The sequence below is a fragment of the Drosophila obscura genome, unplaced genomic scaffold, assembly GCF_018151105.1.
Source record: "Drosophila obscura isolate BZ-5 IFL unplaced genomic scaffold, ASM1815110v1 contig_181, whole genome shotgun sequence".
In the NCBI taxonomy this organism is placed as follows: domain Eukaryota; kingdom Metazoa; phylum Arthropoda; class Insecta; order Diptera; family Drosophilidae; genus Drosophila; species Drosophila obscura.
The window spans coordinates 323,798-340,502 of record NW_024542769.1 but is presented as its reverse complement, the minus strand read 5'-3'; the positions used below and the strand labels follow the sequence as shown (position 1 = coordinate 340,502).

At 43.1% G+C, this 16,705-nt stretch overlaps 2 protein-coding genes across 32 annotated transcripts in view; both read right to left on the bottom strand.

Annotated features, from left to right (window-relative positions):
* Positions 1-16,419, bottom strand: part of LOC111071467 (ecdysone-induced protein 74EF) — a 128,578-nt gene extending 112,159 nt beyond the window's left edge. For 5 of the 31 annotated variants that reach the window (XM_022362829.2, XM_022362830.2, XM_022362817.2 and 2 more), the window contains exon 1: positions 15,890-16,111. The gene's annotated coding sequence lies outside the window, so the exon portion shown is untranslated. Of the gene's footprint in view, positions 1-15,889 lie in introns of all 31 variants that reach the window. The other 26 variants (XM_022362832.2, XM_022362816.2, XM_041592590.1 and 23 more) reach the window with 12 other exon arrangements.
* On the bottom strand, positions 2,012-3,848 carry LOC111071471 (cytosol aminopeptidase-like). Its single transcript, XM_041592596.1, has one exon. The coding sequence runs from the start codon at positions 3,631-3,633 to the stop codon at positions 2,068-2,070; it is 1,566 nt and encodes a 521-aa protein (XP_041448530.1). The 5' UTR covers positions 3,634-3,848; the 3' UTR covers positions 2,012-2,067.
* Positions 16,420-16,705: the final 286 nt, after the last annotated feature.

Sequence of the window (16,705 nt, the reverse complement as noted above, 5' to 3'; positions counted from 1 at the left end):
CTTTTTTAAAAGCAGATTTTAGTTCAATTGAATGAATATTTTCAACGTGTAAGACAAATATTAATTCCAGTTGGTAATTGGATAATCAGCGCAGCTTCAGCCACGGCTTTGTGTAATGGCAGTTTTGTTTTTGCCAATTGAATATATAAATTTTTAGTAGTCTTTGTATATATTTTATTTTATTCTATTTTGGTAACAGATTGAACGGTTGTTCCCTCCGTAAAACCTGTGGAAAAGTGTTGCAACAAGAGCAAGAAAAACAAATTGAAAAAGTTCTATGAAGTAAAAGTCTCCCCACACACACACACACACACTCCACATACTCCCAACGTCTAGCCCCAGCATAACCCTTCTTTTGTTGTAATATTGTATAGGCTGAAGGCTTTCCCTCCCCCTACGAGTATATCCTAAGTACATTGTGCCCGCCTTGCCTTCCTGCTGCCTTTTGTGGCCCCGTGCTCTCAACTGTAATTGAATTTTGGCTTTGTTAACAAACAAATTATTGTTGACTTAACCAGGCGGGCGGCCCCTCCACACTAAAGATGCTGAGTGAAAGCTTCAACAGAATTATGTTCATTTTGCAATGTTTTTGCAGCACTTTTGGTCTGGGGGTAAAAGCATAATTTAATTCCTACAGTCCAATATATGTAATGAAAAATGAAATACATCGTAAATTGAAAATGTCGCACGGTCGGTCAGTACGTGTCAGGGACCAAAGACCAACTGTGAAACTGTTTCCCTCTACATATACTCGTACATATACATAGTACTTAATATATAGGTTTATCCCCCCCTATAGATAAATGGCATCAGGCACGTGTAAGAGCAACAGCAGGAGCTGTGCTGTACAGCAGCAGGGGATAATGATGAAAATGTTTAATATCCGAACCGAAGAGTGAGAGAAAAACCGAAGCAACATTTTCGTTTCCATCTGCAGAGTGTCCTTGTCGTTGTATTGTGTAAAACGGAAAAGAATTTTAATGAAATTTTAAATACCAATCAGTGGAAAATCTGAGTAAAAGGCTCGGCCGGAACTACCGCATTTCTCTTTTGTTTTTTTTTTTTTCAAGTGGCAATCCATTTGCACTTCACTTGGCATTACGAGCATTAAGCAAACGCCAGAAATCCATTGAGCTGGCAGGGACTGAATTTTAAAGGGTTTTACATGGCAGCTTATTGAAGTTTGTATTGTGGCGAAATGAATGGATACCAACAGGATGGCCTGATTAACATATTGAGACAACAATATTGGAGAACCACAAACACACACACCCAAAGCATAGCCTCATCATAAGGGTGGAACATAAAGGGCACCTGATCCTATTTCCCCCCACACACATCCCTGTATTGCTCTGTTATTTATGATAATTCAAAGTAATATCCTGCAGCAATTTCATCAGCAACGACACGACTCAAGGCGGCCCCAGATAACGGTGGGTGGGTGGCGGTTTAGCTTATATGTATGTAAATGCAAATATCCTTTTACCCGCGCAAGGACTTGGTCGTGCCCATTGGGGCATCCTCGTGGATGGGCCTGAAAATGGCTAAAACGTGTCAAATGTGTGAAAATGGCCCACAATTTGTTTGCCTAATTGGAGAGGGACGGGGCCAACGAAAAGGTAGCAACTGGCTCATGTTCTGGCTCATAGGTAGAGCTGCAACTACAGCTGAAAGTGGTTCATGGAGGTAATCAATTTTAAATTTCAGATTTAAGTTGACAGAAAACATAAAAATGAGCAAAATTTAAACGGTTACTCAGTTAAAATCCAAAATCTAGAACTAGTTCGCGCTGCAAAACGAACCAAAGTGAACTAGTTCCGAGGTAAAATGATCTAGTTTCGAAATAAAACCTTGTCAAGTCGGTGAAATATTTGAAATTAAAATATAATCAGTGGAAATTGCATTAAGTGAAAGAACTTTGGTCGAAATTCTTTTTAATTCTTGACTTTTTTTTTAGAGCCAGTTCAGTATAAGTGGAACTAGTTCGTACAAAACTCTTGTTGCAATAAAATGACATTTGGTCGGATATTTATTGGTTAAAAATCAAATCCAGGGTTGTTTAGACGATTAATTTTGAGCCGGGCAGGCCAATTGATAGACCAACTGCACCATGGTCCGCACGGGTCGCCCGGTCATGCGGCCCTGCGTCAGATAGGGTATGATGCCGTATTTGGTGAGCATCCCGGTGCCGCGCGTATCGAGATGTGCCCAATCGGAGCAGGGCACCAGCTCGTGTAGAATAGCGGCCGCCAGGCAGGAGGAGGCACGGCCACGACCATCGTTGCTCAGATCGTAGCCAAGTTCGTCGGTGACCTGCTTCCTGTAGTAATTCCACAGGGGCAGCCGCCACACACGATCGCCAGTGAGGGCGCCGGCCGCTTGGAACTGCTTCCAAATGTAATGCGAATTGGAGAAGATGCCGGTGGCGCCGCCACCGATAGCCTTCTGTACGCCCATGCCCATAGTTGCCACATCGATGACGAGGCGCGGCTTGTACGCATTCTGGCCGTAGATCATCGGATCGGCCATCATCACCACACCGGCCTTGTCCAGATCCCGCACAGCCATGGACTTGGCATTGAGCAGGGTGACGACATCTCCGGGCTTGCACGACATTCCCGACGGCATGTTCTCGCACAGGGGCAGGATGCACACAATGTTGATGGGCAGCGAGAGAGCGGCGCAGCAGCGCAGCATGGCCACGCAGGCGGCGGCCCCGGACATGGAGGCGCGGTACTCGTCCATGCCCCTGCACGGACGCAGATTGATGCCGCCCGAATTGAAGGTGAGGCCCTTGCCCACGAACAGGATGGGCTTGTCCTCCGGCGAAGTGCCGCAGTAGCTCAGCTCCATCAGCACGGGGGGCTCGCAGCTGCCCTTGGCGATCATTAGGAAGGAGTGCAGCTTCTGGTTCTCGATCCAGTCCATGGTGCGCACCTCCACGGTGATGCCGCACGGACAGAGGGCATCCACGGCGTTCTGGGCGAAGGTGGTGGGGGTCATGCAGTTGGCCGAGGCATCGCTGAGCCGCCTCGCCAGGTTCTGGGCATCCGCCTTGAAGACGCCGCGCGTCCAGTTGTCCGTATCGGGGGAATCGTATAGCTCCAGCTTGGGTATCATCGGGGTGTTGCGCTTGGACAGGCATTGGGTGAAGCGCCAGGTGGCCAGGCCAGCGCCCTCGGCCGCCTGCTCGGCATAGTCCATGCCATCGACCCACACCTCGTGGCAGCCAACCTCCTGCAGGGAGCGGGCACCAATGCCGGCGGCCATGCGCACATTCTCCATGCCCTCGTCGATCATCTCCAGCTCGTTGAAGCCGATGCCCTCGAGCCCCAGCCCGACCACGGCAATGGCCCGATAATCCGGATCGATGCTGTTGAACACTTTGCCCCGGCCCAGCCGTCCGTCGATTTTCGTCTGGCAGATTAGCTCCGACAGTTTGCCGTGCAGGCGATCGTCCAGCTTCTCGCCGCTGGGCGTCAGCTTGGGGTCCTTGTCGCCCTCCTTCTGGTACAGTCCCACCACGAGACCCTTGAAGCCAGGCGGCTCGCCGCACGCCTGCCGAATGATCGACACCACCGGGCTGCGCAGCCGGATGACCGACTTCAGGAACGTCCTACGCAAGCGGTTCATCGCTGAGAATCGTTGCAAGAGTTTGCGAACTGACAAAGCCAAAAGGGTCGCAAGCCAACTAAGAACTTTCTACACTTAAACGTAAGACAAAAACAATAAAAAACTACGAACAATTTTAAAATACACTAGAAATTTTTCCACAAATTTTTTTGAAAATAACAAAACACGTAACAAACGAGCAGGGAGTAGAACAAGACTAACGAAACATTATAGTCGATATCTGTTAAATGACTGACTGATATATGTGCAACGCCTGCTTTGTTTGCACATGGAAAAGGTACAATTATTTTGAGTTTGTGACAGAACAGATGGCCATTTTATTTACATCTGGAACCATACACACGTTGGGCAACGCAGCCCCGATACTAGCAGTGGAGTACGTAGAGTATGTAGAGTATATCCCTAGTAAATCCCTAGCATTGCTTGCCATTGGCACTGCCCACTGTAATCCCACATTGTAGTCTACATACTCGTATGTATTTGGATGCGCTCCCGTATGGCAGCAGCCTATGCAGCCTTCGCTATTACTCTCCTCTTTTGATCTGTCGCTGTCTCGCTCGCATTGGGGCACGGGCAATTCGGCCCGCCTGCCCTTGAACTTAGTCTTGATCTAGCACTCATTTCTCTAGCACAGTCTTGTACCTAGTTCGTGTCTTCAATCGACTCCGTCTGGAATCGATCAATCGACTCACCGTGAACTCTCGCTATGACATCCGCACACCTTTCGCTATTTTTCTGCTGCTATACGTTATCTATAATACGCTTCAATAAATTTATGTATATTAAATTAACCATCATCGTCGCTTTAATAACCTCGCAAACTACGCTACTGAAGAAGGCTCAGTGGCTAAACACCATACTTAAATGCCATTAGCTATATATCGGAATCTAGAAGGACTTTCTGCAGGTCACTAACACCTGGTGTGGCCCTCCAGCTACCATTCAAAATTGTTTCAATAAGCCAAACGGTGACAGCTGCTTGCTAAATTATGACACAATTATGGAATAATTCGATTCGACTCGATCAGAGTATTTGCAGCTGCCTAATTTATGCGAATGCCCAGCAGTGGTAATTAACTGAATGATTGAAGTTCAAGCAGATTGGCATCATCATTCCAGCTGGCTACCTGATTAAATAGGAGTTCCATTGCAATCGATGGCCATTATATCGTTGAAGTGTAACACTTTCCACTCTATTGCCGTAATTAGTCCAAACAAATAGTCCATAAAACGGGCAATTAACATGCACAAATAATGATGGACACATCAATGCGCTTCGAAAGTATACGCACGCACACAGCAATGTTTTTTGTATGTGTTTTAATTTTATTGAATTATTCAATCGGTAGTTTATTGGGTTAAACAATAAAGTAAAGCTTTTGTAGAGCGGCTGCCTAAAGGTAAATATTTGTTGGGAAAATTGTACATATTACGAGCCAACTTTCGGAGGAATTCTGAATAGTTGGGAGATCAGATTCAAAGAAAGTTTCTACAAGTGAGCTCAGAATTCTTGGCTAACTTTAAGTACGAGTAATTCCCAAAGCACATTTGAGTCCTTGCTGGGAGTTGCAAGCTAAACAAAACGTCTCTTTCCTCTGTCTGTAATCTTTAATGTTTTAACTCCTCGAAATTACCCAAGCACTTTCTCTGTAATTTATTTAAATGATTTTCAACCGAACAACAGGCCATACAAAAATATGCCTTGGCTTAATCTTTGAAGTTCTTTTGGAATGTGTTTCTTTAACTTGAAAAGTTTCTTAAAAGTACAAAAATGTAACTGCTTAGTTGGTGCTCCAAAACTTTTCAAATAATCGAAATAAAAATAGACACAAATGTCTATTTGCCCCCTAAGAGCACTTGTAAATTATTGTGTGTTCGATCCAAGGGCTGCTTAAATGTTTTTTTAAATCTACCACAAAGTGTTGGACTGCCTGATCCGAATAACATGCACATTAGGCACCCTAAATGTGGGAGCCAAGAAATCCAGCCAAAAACTTTTGACTTCATTGAATATACTCGTAATTCATTCAGATGTTAAGCTCTTCAAATGGCCATAAACCAAACTAGAAGCTCAAACGAAATATGCTCTCTCTTTCTCTCCTTCTCGCTGTGCATAGCACCCAAAAACTTAGCACACTTTACAGCTATAGTAGTGGCTGTTGCTATCCTTGAGACTATACGGGTATAGGGGCCTAACCCCCTCCCTGCACACCCTGCAAAACATTTTTGGGGCAACTTTTTGGCTTACCGGCAAAAGCTGCGGGAAGCCGCTCTCAGCCGGAACGAACGGAACCCTGCCATAAAATGGTGTTGATGATGACTGTCTCTGAGTGTGTCTCTCTCTCGCTCTCTATGTGTGGATGCTGTGTTGCTGCCAACCATTTCATTACCGCGCATTTAAAGTTTTGGCAGATACACACAAACATACATATGTACATACATACGTACAGATACTCTACACATAACCCACGGCATTGAGGGGGATTCTATTGCTATTTGTACAGCAGAGTCAGTCATACACTGTGCCCTCTAGCCCTCGTTCGCTCTGTCTGTCTCTATGCACCACTTGAGGGAACCTGAGCTCGTTATAAATGAAAAACTTTTGCTGCGTTCTCAAGTGGATTTTCCAGTACTGCTTTCCTTTTTGGGAAGGGTGGGGGTGGGCAAAAGTTTTTCGCCCCCTTGCTTGTTTATTTTACTTTTTAATGAGAAGCGACATGTCGAGATATCGAGATGGCATGTCCCTGGTAAGCCATTGCCAGAACATTTGACGATTAGCCATTTGAAATGGTTCTTGGTCAAGTTGTTGGACTTTCGAAGCAAAAACTTTTCTAGCACCACGCCCCATATGGATGGGGCACACACACACACAGAAAACTTTTGGCCAAAGACAGCAGAGAGAGAGAGAGAGAGGGGGGGATCGGCTGCCTGTGGAAATTTGTCAAGTGGCAATTTCAGTCAGTCGTCGACGAGCCTTGGTTGGGTGGGTTTTGTTCTCTACTGTGCAACAGTTGAGCTGGCAGTCAGTCCCACTCATCACAATGAGAGGCAGGATGATGGCTAGTTGTCTGCGCTGTCTGCATAATATTGATTTCCTCAACTTGGTTTCATTTCTAATTCTTTTTTTCAGGGGGGCCCCCCCCCGGGGAAGCCCAAACGAGGGGCGCCCCCCGGAGGGCTTTCTCTATTTTTACTCTTTTTTGCATAGCCAGAGCTTATCCGCTTTCGAGCGCGCACCACACTCGTATTCCATCTGCAGTCTCTGACTCGTTCTCTAGTGCCTGGGCTGGATAACACACAGTTGGAGTGTTTTAAGTTCCAACTTTTCCTTGCCAACGCATTCGTATATCAATGAGAGTGAATCCGCTAGAGGACCTCAAATTCGTTGAAGGACAGAACTACAAGCCCTGCCAGAGTGCCATTTGAATACTGAACAACGGATACGTATTGCAAACTTTGCATTGATTTGTGTTCTATTGGATGTGAAGGTATTTTTTTTTTATTATTGATACGGGTAGTGCGAATAAAAGTGGCGAGCTCTGACGGTTCGGTTGACCCGAATTTTATTTTGGTTTTATTTATTTATTTGTTGTGGAATCTACCAATTTGGTTGCAGTTCTTGGCATGTGAATGCGACATTTACCCTGACATTTGGCTGCCATACTTTTTGTGCACTTCATAATTGATAGAATTTTGACCATTTTGTGAACTGCAATTGACATTTGGTGCAGTATTTTTGCAACTTTTCCACTTTGTTTATCGATACAAAATCAATAAATAAACTGCATATTAATTTAACTTTTAGCATTCATTAGAAATGTACGTAAATTAATGGCATTTCAAATAAATTTCCATGCAATTAGTTGACCAGAAAATGTGTATATTTATGCAAATGGGAAAATGGTTTGGTTTTAATGCCAATTTATATTTCCAGCTTCAGAGTATCCGTCAGCAATTGAAACTAATTGCCAAATAAAATAACCAAACAAAACTGTATGGCCAAAGGCTTCTTCCCTTTCGCTGAGCTGTTTAGCCAAAAGTTTGCTAAGCTTTTCCGCCATTATTTTTTCCGCTTAGTTGCAGTTTTCCTTCCCCCCCACCGCCATTTCTTGGATGCTCGGACGAGCATTCCATGTAAATATATAAATAATTGAGTTATCTGGAGAGCGGAAATGTTCTCATCATTTAAATTGAAGGCAAATATGTGTACGAATCCGATTTTGCTCCAGATACGAGAAACGAGTTCAGATTGAAAAGTTTAAGCTCTTCTCCCTCGAACAAATTTGCAAAAGGTCCACACAAAAAAAAAAAAGAAAATAGGAAAATGAAGGAAATTGGCTGGCAGAAGCCAAGGCAAAAACCAGGCTAACACATACCTATACATGTGTTCTGTACAGTACTGTATGTGTGTGTGTGTGTTCGCCAAAGTAAGCTGCAGCTTAGCTGCCGGGCAATGGTGGGGGGTGTGGGGAGTGGTGCCGAGGCTGAATTGGATGCATTGGCATGTGTTTGATTTCCTTTAACGTTCGAATGATGTTTTCCTGCTCTAGAAAGAGCAATCAGAAAGTCAGCCCAGCAGCCCTGCAGCTCCACAGTCTGCATTCATCCAGGTTTTCTAATTGAGCATCAAACTTAATTGAAAATCATCATTTAGTTGATTGATTGATTGAAAGCTGGGGCGGGGCGCATTTCACTTTGCTCTGCCAAAAATAAACGAATGTATTTCCTCTGTGCACTGAATAACAGAATTTAACAAGAAAATGCTCTTTTACAGAGTAGCTTAGCGCAGTAAGGGGTAAGTCTTATGCCGCAAAGGGAACGCAGCACCGCTGTCACACTTCATCTTTCTGGATCTTCAGATGAAGTTTATTCTTCTCATATTAAATTCCCATTATATAGGAAACTGATCCTTACGCTTCCATTTACTCTATGGGATCTCTGTCCCTGCCTTTCTTTCGGTGTAAGATTCCCCTCTGTTCGTATTAAAATTTATCAATTAGCACCGTCCTGGGCATAAGCCGATTATGGAACAGACCGAAGCAAAGGCCTCCGCATAAGCATGGCCTGCAGACTTTGTGCTGCTTTTGGGCCCAAAGAGAAATGGCCCATGTCGAAAATCTGCTTGTCAGCAACTTATCAAACGGAGACAGAAACCAGAGATTGAAAGAGACAAAAAATGAGACTAATTAATTAAAAAAGCCCTGACAATCAGCGTCCTGTTTGGTCTCTCACTGTAGCTTTAATGCTCTCACTCTCTCGCTCAGTCTCTTTGTGACTGCTAAAATGTATGTGCAATATGTAAAACTTAGTGAAGCAGAGCGACAGAGAGAGAGTGAGTGAGAAACAATACCCATCTCCCTCTGGCTGCACTGCAATTGTATACCCTGACGTTTATTAATGTTAACGCATCAACAACAATCGTTTCGAGCGCGTAAAGGGGGAGTAGGAAGGGGGCGTGGCAAAGCTATAGAAGTGGAATTAAATACGCATTTGCTCTGTCAGCTTTCACTTTAGCCTCCACTGGCACATCCTCATCCACTTTAGCTTCCGCTACAGCCATAGAGCCCCATCTTGGGCCTTTGTTCCTGAAACCAAAACGAAAAGCGCTCCATAAAAGTTTTTGCCAAGCAGTCCTTGGGGGTTAGAGAGGCTTACTTGAGCCGGCGCACCACCCGCTCGGCACTCTGCAGATAATAAAAATGTTAAGGTGCCTGGGCATATTATGAAAATGACATTAAAGTGACACAGGATCACGGATGGTGGGGGCAACGTGAGAGAGACCAAGCCAGACCAGACCAGACCATCTTCAGCGCCTGTCAGTCAGTTATTAAAGCTTATGCCCATCTATCTAACTGAGGATTTAGTTGGCAACACCCACCACCAGCACTCCACACCACTCCCCCAACCCACTATCTATCGCTGTCTCAAGTGCCAGCAAAAAAAGGCAATCATTTTACGTATTTTACTTCAGCACTTAACTGAAGAGAGTCCAAAAAATATGCAAGCGGCTGAAACTTGAAGCGATTTGCTGGTTAAGGAGCATTCACTGTAACGAAAGAATGCTCATAATTGGGCAGCTAGAAATGGGCGAGGCAACTCAGGGCAAAATACTAGTACCCCAATTATCCAATAAAAAGAAGCGAGTTTTGGGTGAAATTTTAAGCGTACAAAAGTTAAATATGCAAATGCACACAAATGTTGCACATTGCTTGCAAAAAATGCTCTCACTTAAAACTTTTTATTGGAATTAATTGTACGTGTCTATGCGAAACTTTTTTTAGAAAAAACTCTGCAATTAGTATACAATTATTTGAGTTATTTTGCTGGCTTCCAGCTGAACCTGAACTGCAAATAGATATGCATACGTGGTGAATTCATTTGGAAACAACTCTAGCAGGAAAAGTTTTAATTATCAACAAGTTGATACCCTGGAAAGTGTATAAGCATAATTTTACTATGCTTTAAGTTGAATATCTCAGTGGTAATAAATAGCTAAAAGTAAGAATTCCAATTCTTAGCTACGAGACCTGGACTTAATCCTTAGTGACCATTTCTTGTTTTCAAACCTGAAGAAATGGCTTGGCGGACCGATATTTAAGTCTAATGTTGAATCCTATATTTTGGAAGTTATACATAAATTGGAGAAATGCTCAAAAAAGTATATAGAGCTAAAGAAAGACCATTTTTTTTTATTTGTATTTTTATTTTGATTTTTTTCCTAGTGCTACAAGTAAAGCCTATTTTTTATGCACTAGTCACAGAAAAAGAAAATGAACAGCCCTCGTACCATAACCATATCATGGAATTCTTAAACTTTTCCCAGTCTTGTTCGGCTTTAAATCTTTTTTTTGCATTAATTTTCCACGTTATTTATAAGGTAATTTTTTTTGTTGTAGGTCTTACCGTTGGTTCATTCCCTATTTTTTTTACAGATTCATAGATGTTGCTTTTGTTTTTTTTTTTGCCCCCCCCCAGTGCCAGCTAATCCCATGCAGCTGCATGTTGAACCAGCTAACATAACTCACATGTATACTTCTTTTGTGTTTTTTTGTTGTTTAACCATTTGGCGCCAGTGGCAATTTGATGTGCAAATAACTAAAATAAACAAAAATGTCAGGAGTAGGGGGTACCTTAAGACGCCGAAGGTTGAGATGCCCTTACAGAATTAGTTTATTTTGCTGGTGGATCTCAGAGCTTAGTATTTGGGTAAATAAATGATAGTAGTAGAAATAGAAAATGGCGGAGGCACATGCCGGAGTTATTGGGTCGGAGCTTCCTTTCTTCACTTTGTGCCAACCTTCTGTAGAAATCTATAATACCCACTCGCAAAAGAAAGGGTGCTTGAGGTATAACAAAGGTTTATTTTCTGCTGTTTCCTGACTGCCTGCTACTGTTTGTGGCCACAAAAGTTATGAAAATATCAGACACGCACACAGATACAGATACAGAGCCGTGGCAGCAGCAGTAGCAGCAGCAGCGCCCAAAAGTCTGCATTTATTAAACTGTTATAAGGCCAGCAAATCCAAGACAGCATCACAGCAACTGTGCTACCATTTGGGCCAGAGCGCATGACCAAAGAGAAAGCCAGAGGTGGGATTAAGAGAGAGAGAGGTCGGACAGGGCGGATGCACTGGCAGCCTGAAGCGACAACAGCAGCAGTAGCAGCAGCAGCAGGGGCACAAAGACCAAAAGTTTAGGCCAAAAAACGTAACAGCGGCCTGACCTTCACCATTACCGCAGCGGCACTCTTTTTCCTTTTTTTTTATCCCGAGAGCAGCTGGGAAAAAAATGATTTGCCTGTGTGTGTGTGTGTGTGTGTTGGCCTCAGCTTTTGTTTGGCTTAAATGCTTTTACGCTAAATGGAGCAGCAGAAGCCGCAGCAGCAGCAGCAGCCGAGCGTGGCACGGCCACCACGTCATTGACGGCATTGATACGCGGAAGTTGGTCCCACGCGGCGTATACTCAATGTGCACGTGCATGGCTGGCTAGTAGAGTGTGCGTGTGTGTGGTAGTAGATGGGGTGGTAAAACGTCTAATGAGTTTGTTAACCCTGGGAATCCTGGGAATATGGTTACTTTGGCAAATAAAAGGGCAGATCTTGCAGTATAGAAAAATGTAATCCAAAAAATCCAGCTAAAAGGGAACCAAATTCAGGCACTACTATCATATTCTTCATTGAAATAACTTAACAGGGAAACTACTTTCAGTTGAGAGAGTACACAGCCAGACCCTGACTATAAGCCAGCACATTCAAATAAAATTTCCCACTCGTGCACAAATCATTTGCATACAATCGATTCCAAATTTCAGCATTCTTCTGTGTGTGTGTGTTCATGTGGCAAGCCATTTATGCGACATTTACGATGTGTTTTGGCCGCACTGGAAATATGCTGAACATGATTGATGATTCGTCTGATTGAATTCGCTGGCACTGAAGTGTTTGATGGATTGTTGTCTGTGGCAAGAGCAGCATCCGGAGCAGTAGAAATGCTGTCAGCAGGTTGCCACGGCGAAAATATGTACGTACGAGTATATACCCCGAGAAAAAACAAAAACATTTAAGCGGATTTCCAGCAAACCGAAACAAAGGACTTCCTCTTGTTTTGTTTTGTTTTTGCCATGTGGTCTGCGTGTGCGGAAAAATTGAGCTGCTTTTTTTTTATTGTTCATGGCACAAGGAATTTAAGTAGAAAATGCTTCTCCATTCCCGGTTCTTCTGCACCATGAAAAAACGACAAAAGCATTTAATCAACTTTATGTGAAATAAATTATATATGTACGTATATTCCTGGGGCTTAGGGAAATGCCATTAGCATTATTAGAAGTCAAACGAAAATGGGTAGGCAGCCAGTCAAAGAAGTCAATGAGATTAAGATGGATGATGCAGAAAAATGCCAAGAGGCTGGGCCATAACATGGAATATTATGAGCGGGCACAGAAAGGATCCAAAAAAGAAAAAAATGTTGTGAAAAGGGTTCTCCAAAGGCTACTTCGAAATTCTAGGAATTTTTAATGAATTCAACATCAGCTTGTGGCTGGCCCCGAAAAAAATAACAATAAATAAACATTTTCGATGTCCTTTCAGTTCATCATTTTTTGGGTTGATGATCTTTTGGAGGAGAAAAAATGATTTAATATAATGAGGGATTTTCGTTTCTTTTTAATGGTTCAAATTAAAAATGAAAATGTTTCCAAAAGGAGTTAAAAAATATTCACAAATCTGAGATAAAAATAGAAATACTCAAGGAAACAATTTTGCATGCTACATAAATTCACAATATTACAGCCATTTAATGTTCAACATCCCATCTCCTTTTTTGAGTTTACAACAAAATCTCAGCAACATTTCATTGCTTTTTTGGTGCACATAAAATATTCAGTTTTCTTGTTTATGGAAATTTTGCCATTCAACTTTTGTACAAATGGTTCTGTGAGCAATCACACAGCACACATCACAGCACATCCCATCATGTTGTACGAGTGTATTGTCCGAAATATATTTTACAAGTCATGTGCGAAAATATGCTGCACCCCCCAAAAAGCAGTCAGGGAAAGCGACAAAGCATATTCTTAAACCAAAAAAAAAAAAAAAACCATCAGAAATGTACTAGTCCGAGTATGTAAATAACTGCAAGTGGAGCTGTTGAAAAATAGTTTACCATAAAGTTTTTCGCCTATTTTCCCCACATTCGGGGGAATTTTCTAAGTAATTGCTGTTTATGTGAAATTATTTGTGCAAGTTTTTCACATCCTATACATGCGATTATGTGGGTATATAGTACACATACTTTTGTGTGCGATTGTGTGCATCACGTACACCACGCCCGCCTTGATTTATGGCGCACAATTTTTCAAAAGCTCGTTGTCAAAAAGAAGAAAATGCTAAAAAAAAAATAAAATAAAAAACGAAACCAAACTTTTCGCAGGGTCAAAAATAAAGAGAACGAGCAAAACTTTTCTTTGGAATGCCATTTGTTCATTGTCCTATTGTTGTTGCTCATTTGGGTATGGGATTCAGTGGTTCCCGGGGCGGTTGTGGGTGGCTGGTGTTTCAGGTGGTTGATTGTATTGGCTGCTACCATGGCTTTTCCCTAGTTTTTTGCCTTACATTTTCACAATTTTTCTTCTTTTACTTTGACAGTTTTATTTTGGGCCATGAATAACGCAGGTGAATGCATTCGCTTGGCTGTTTAATTGTCATTTCTTTTTGCTGGTTGACAATTCACGGTTGTATTTGCTCTTCTCCGAGGAGTGACCAAAAGAGTGCAGAAAATACGTTACAAAAACTGAACTAATGTTATAGATTCACTGGTCAAAAGCGCAAGTTAACCCTGATACTCGTACTCACAGAAATACCATCAGAATATTATGTTTAAGTAGAAGGTATCAAAGTTTCGTATTAGAAATGAGAAAAGAGAACAAAAATCTCATTGGTGCCGAAAGAGCAAGAAAATATGAGTATCTGTATTCTTGCGGGTGGAAATATCGGTGGAATATCAATGTAAATGAGAATTATCATTACAGTTAATGCCATGCCATTGTTTTGGAACCAACTGTAATCCAACAATCGATTCGGTTTTAATGGAATTAACTGCGTCAGGGCATCAATCTGTGTAACCTATCGACCCATATAAGGATATAAATACCTGCAAAGCAAAGAGTTTATCTGCAGCTGTTGGCAAATATTTATTTGCAGCTTAAAGTTAGCAAATAAACCAGCCGTTGATTGACTGATTAAAAGTGCTCAAAGCGGGCCAAAGGGAAAAGGCAAAGCGGTTACGTTCGAGTGGGTAGATCAGGGCTGAAGTGCTATAATTTCTAAGGGATATTTTTGTTGCTGATGAGCCCGAGGAGTTGGCAAACAACACACAAATGTTGCCATGCCACGAAGTGCCTCAAGTGCGGACCAACCCAGCAGACTCATGTTCCTTCTGCCCCACTTGCTATCCTCACTTAGTCGCCTGACTTGCACTCCCCTTACTGGCCCACCCCTACACTTATTCCCCTACTTGCTACCGTCGCTCTCAGCTTCTTGCAACTGCTATTGCCCCATCTCATCATTTATCCCATCCCATCTTTCGGGGGCAGGAGGATGATGACGGAAGTCTCAAAGTGACAGACAATTTTTGCGTTAACAAGAATAACAGCAAAAGTGAGGTAGAAGCCGGAGCCGAAAGCAATGGAAACTTTAGCCACATGTGTGTAAATATTTTTTGTATGTGTGCCACCATCCACCATCTCCCCGCTCCACCCTCTCCCTTAGTTAGCAAGCATCGTAATGATGGGAGGGGGGTGTGTAGGGACATGGCGCCTGGCTCCTGGCTCCCAACTGCTGCAATCCTGGCTCCCAGCTCCATTTTCCCTCATCATCAGGAGGCGGCGGCTCATCGTCCGCTTAGCTTCCTCTGCCACGCTTTGTTGGCTGCTACAATTTTACAATTGACTGTTTCTGCCCCAAAGGGGCGGGGCGGGGTGGCGGCAGAGAGAAATACCCACCCAAAGGTGTGGAAGGAGGGAGCTCAGGAGGGGAACGAAGCTGATGAGAAATGGGAGTGTTCGTAAAACGCTTGACTTGTTTTACGCATTATTTACTTACGTTGGGATGCTGCCACATGCCACATGCCCCCCATCTACGTGTGCACGTGTCTCTGCCAGTGTGTGTGTGTGTGTGTATCTGTGTGCTTTAATGGGGGAATAGGGATGGGGCTAGGACTAGGGGCGTGGCAAATGAGCTAGCTTGAAACTAAGTTTTTGTGGCAGGCAGCAAAACGTTTGCTTCCAATTAATTGTGTACTCTGTGGATGGCTATGAATGAATGAATTAGTGGGTAAGGAAAATGCTGATGGGGGTGGAGGGTGGTTACCTCTCGGTACCGGCACCCCCTAATGGGTTGGGGGTTAATGGGGTTTTATTTTGCATCCCTGTACAGATCAGAGCAAAATTAAAGATAAAATTAAATGGAAATTCCCTGTAAGACAATATACACAAGAATTTATACAATAACAGCGAAAGTAGGCCATTAAAAAAAACGCCCAAATATCAAATCAAATCAAAAAAGAAAATGATCTACCTTTACCCTTGGAGATGCCATAAAGACAGCCAGAAATGGACCATAAAAAATGTTTGAAATGTGACAAGATATCGTCGTTGAGGAATGAGCACGGAAATCAGAAACATTTACATATTCAAATGGCTTGAAATGTTTAATGTTGTTTGATCGCTGCATAAAAATTCAAAAAATTACTTGGTCACTTACCTGATCGGTTCTTGTGTAGAGTTGCGTGTAAGCTCTATGGAGAATCCTTGTCTAGGCTTGTTTAGGAATATTCCAGAGTAAACACACAGAGTAAAAACACAGACACTCAAATGGTAGCCACACGCAAGATGCTAAATGACAGCCGGCTTATGCAACATTTATTTGATATTGTATTAAATATTTAACGCACGGCACGATAAAACACTTTTGCCTCATTAATCTACAGAAAGAGATAGACAGAGAGAGAGATAGAGAGTGAGAAAGACCGGAAGCGGAAGCTGCTAATGAAGCCGGCACAACGACACCAAACTGTGGGGGCGGGTGGAGGGTAAGCTCCCAGCCTAAACACACACACCGCACACAAATACAAATGCAGGATACGAAGGCACCAAGCCGTTAGTTGATTAATATGGAAAGGCTCAAAATAAATTTGCGGTTTTTCTGTTTAGAGTGGGGGTCTAAAAAACCTTACGCGACGACAGCACTGTTGGCAGAACTCGGCGCAAAATTCGACACTAACTCTGTTGTTGTCTTGTCCGCGTCCGAAATTTGTGTGAGATACATTTAGGCGTTGATGGAAAATGCAGAACAGCAACAGCCCGAGCGAGCTTCGGGCTTGTAAGCTCGGCTATATAACACTTTGGCTGTGTATAACAGAGCGTAAGGCATAGAGCGCTTGGCTTAGTGCGTGCGGTGAGAGAATGAACAAGAGAGAACGGGAGAGAGCGAGATGGTATGTGAGCAGGTAGAGGGTTGAGTTCGAGATTACCTGCCGATAGGCGAAATAAAACTGCGTTAATGGATGGCAGCGCTGCG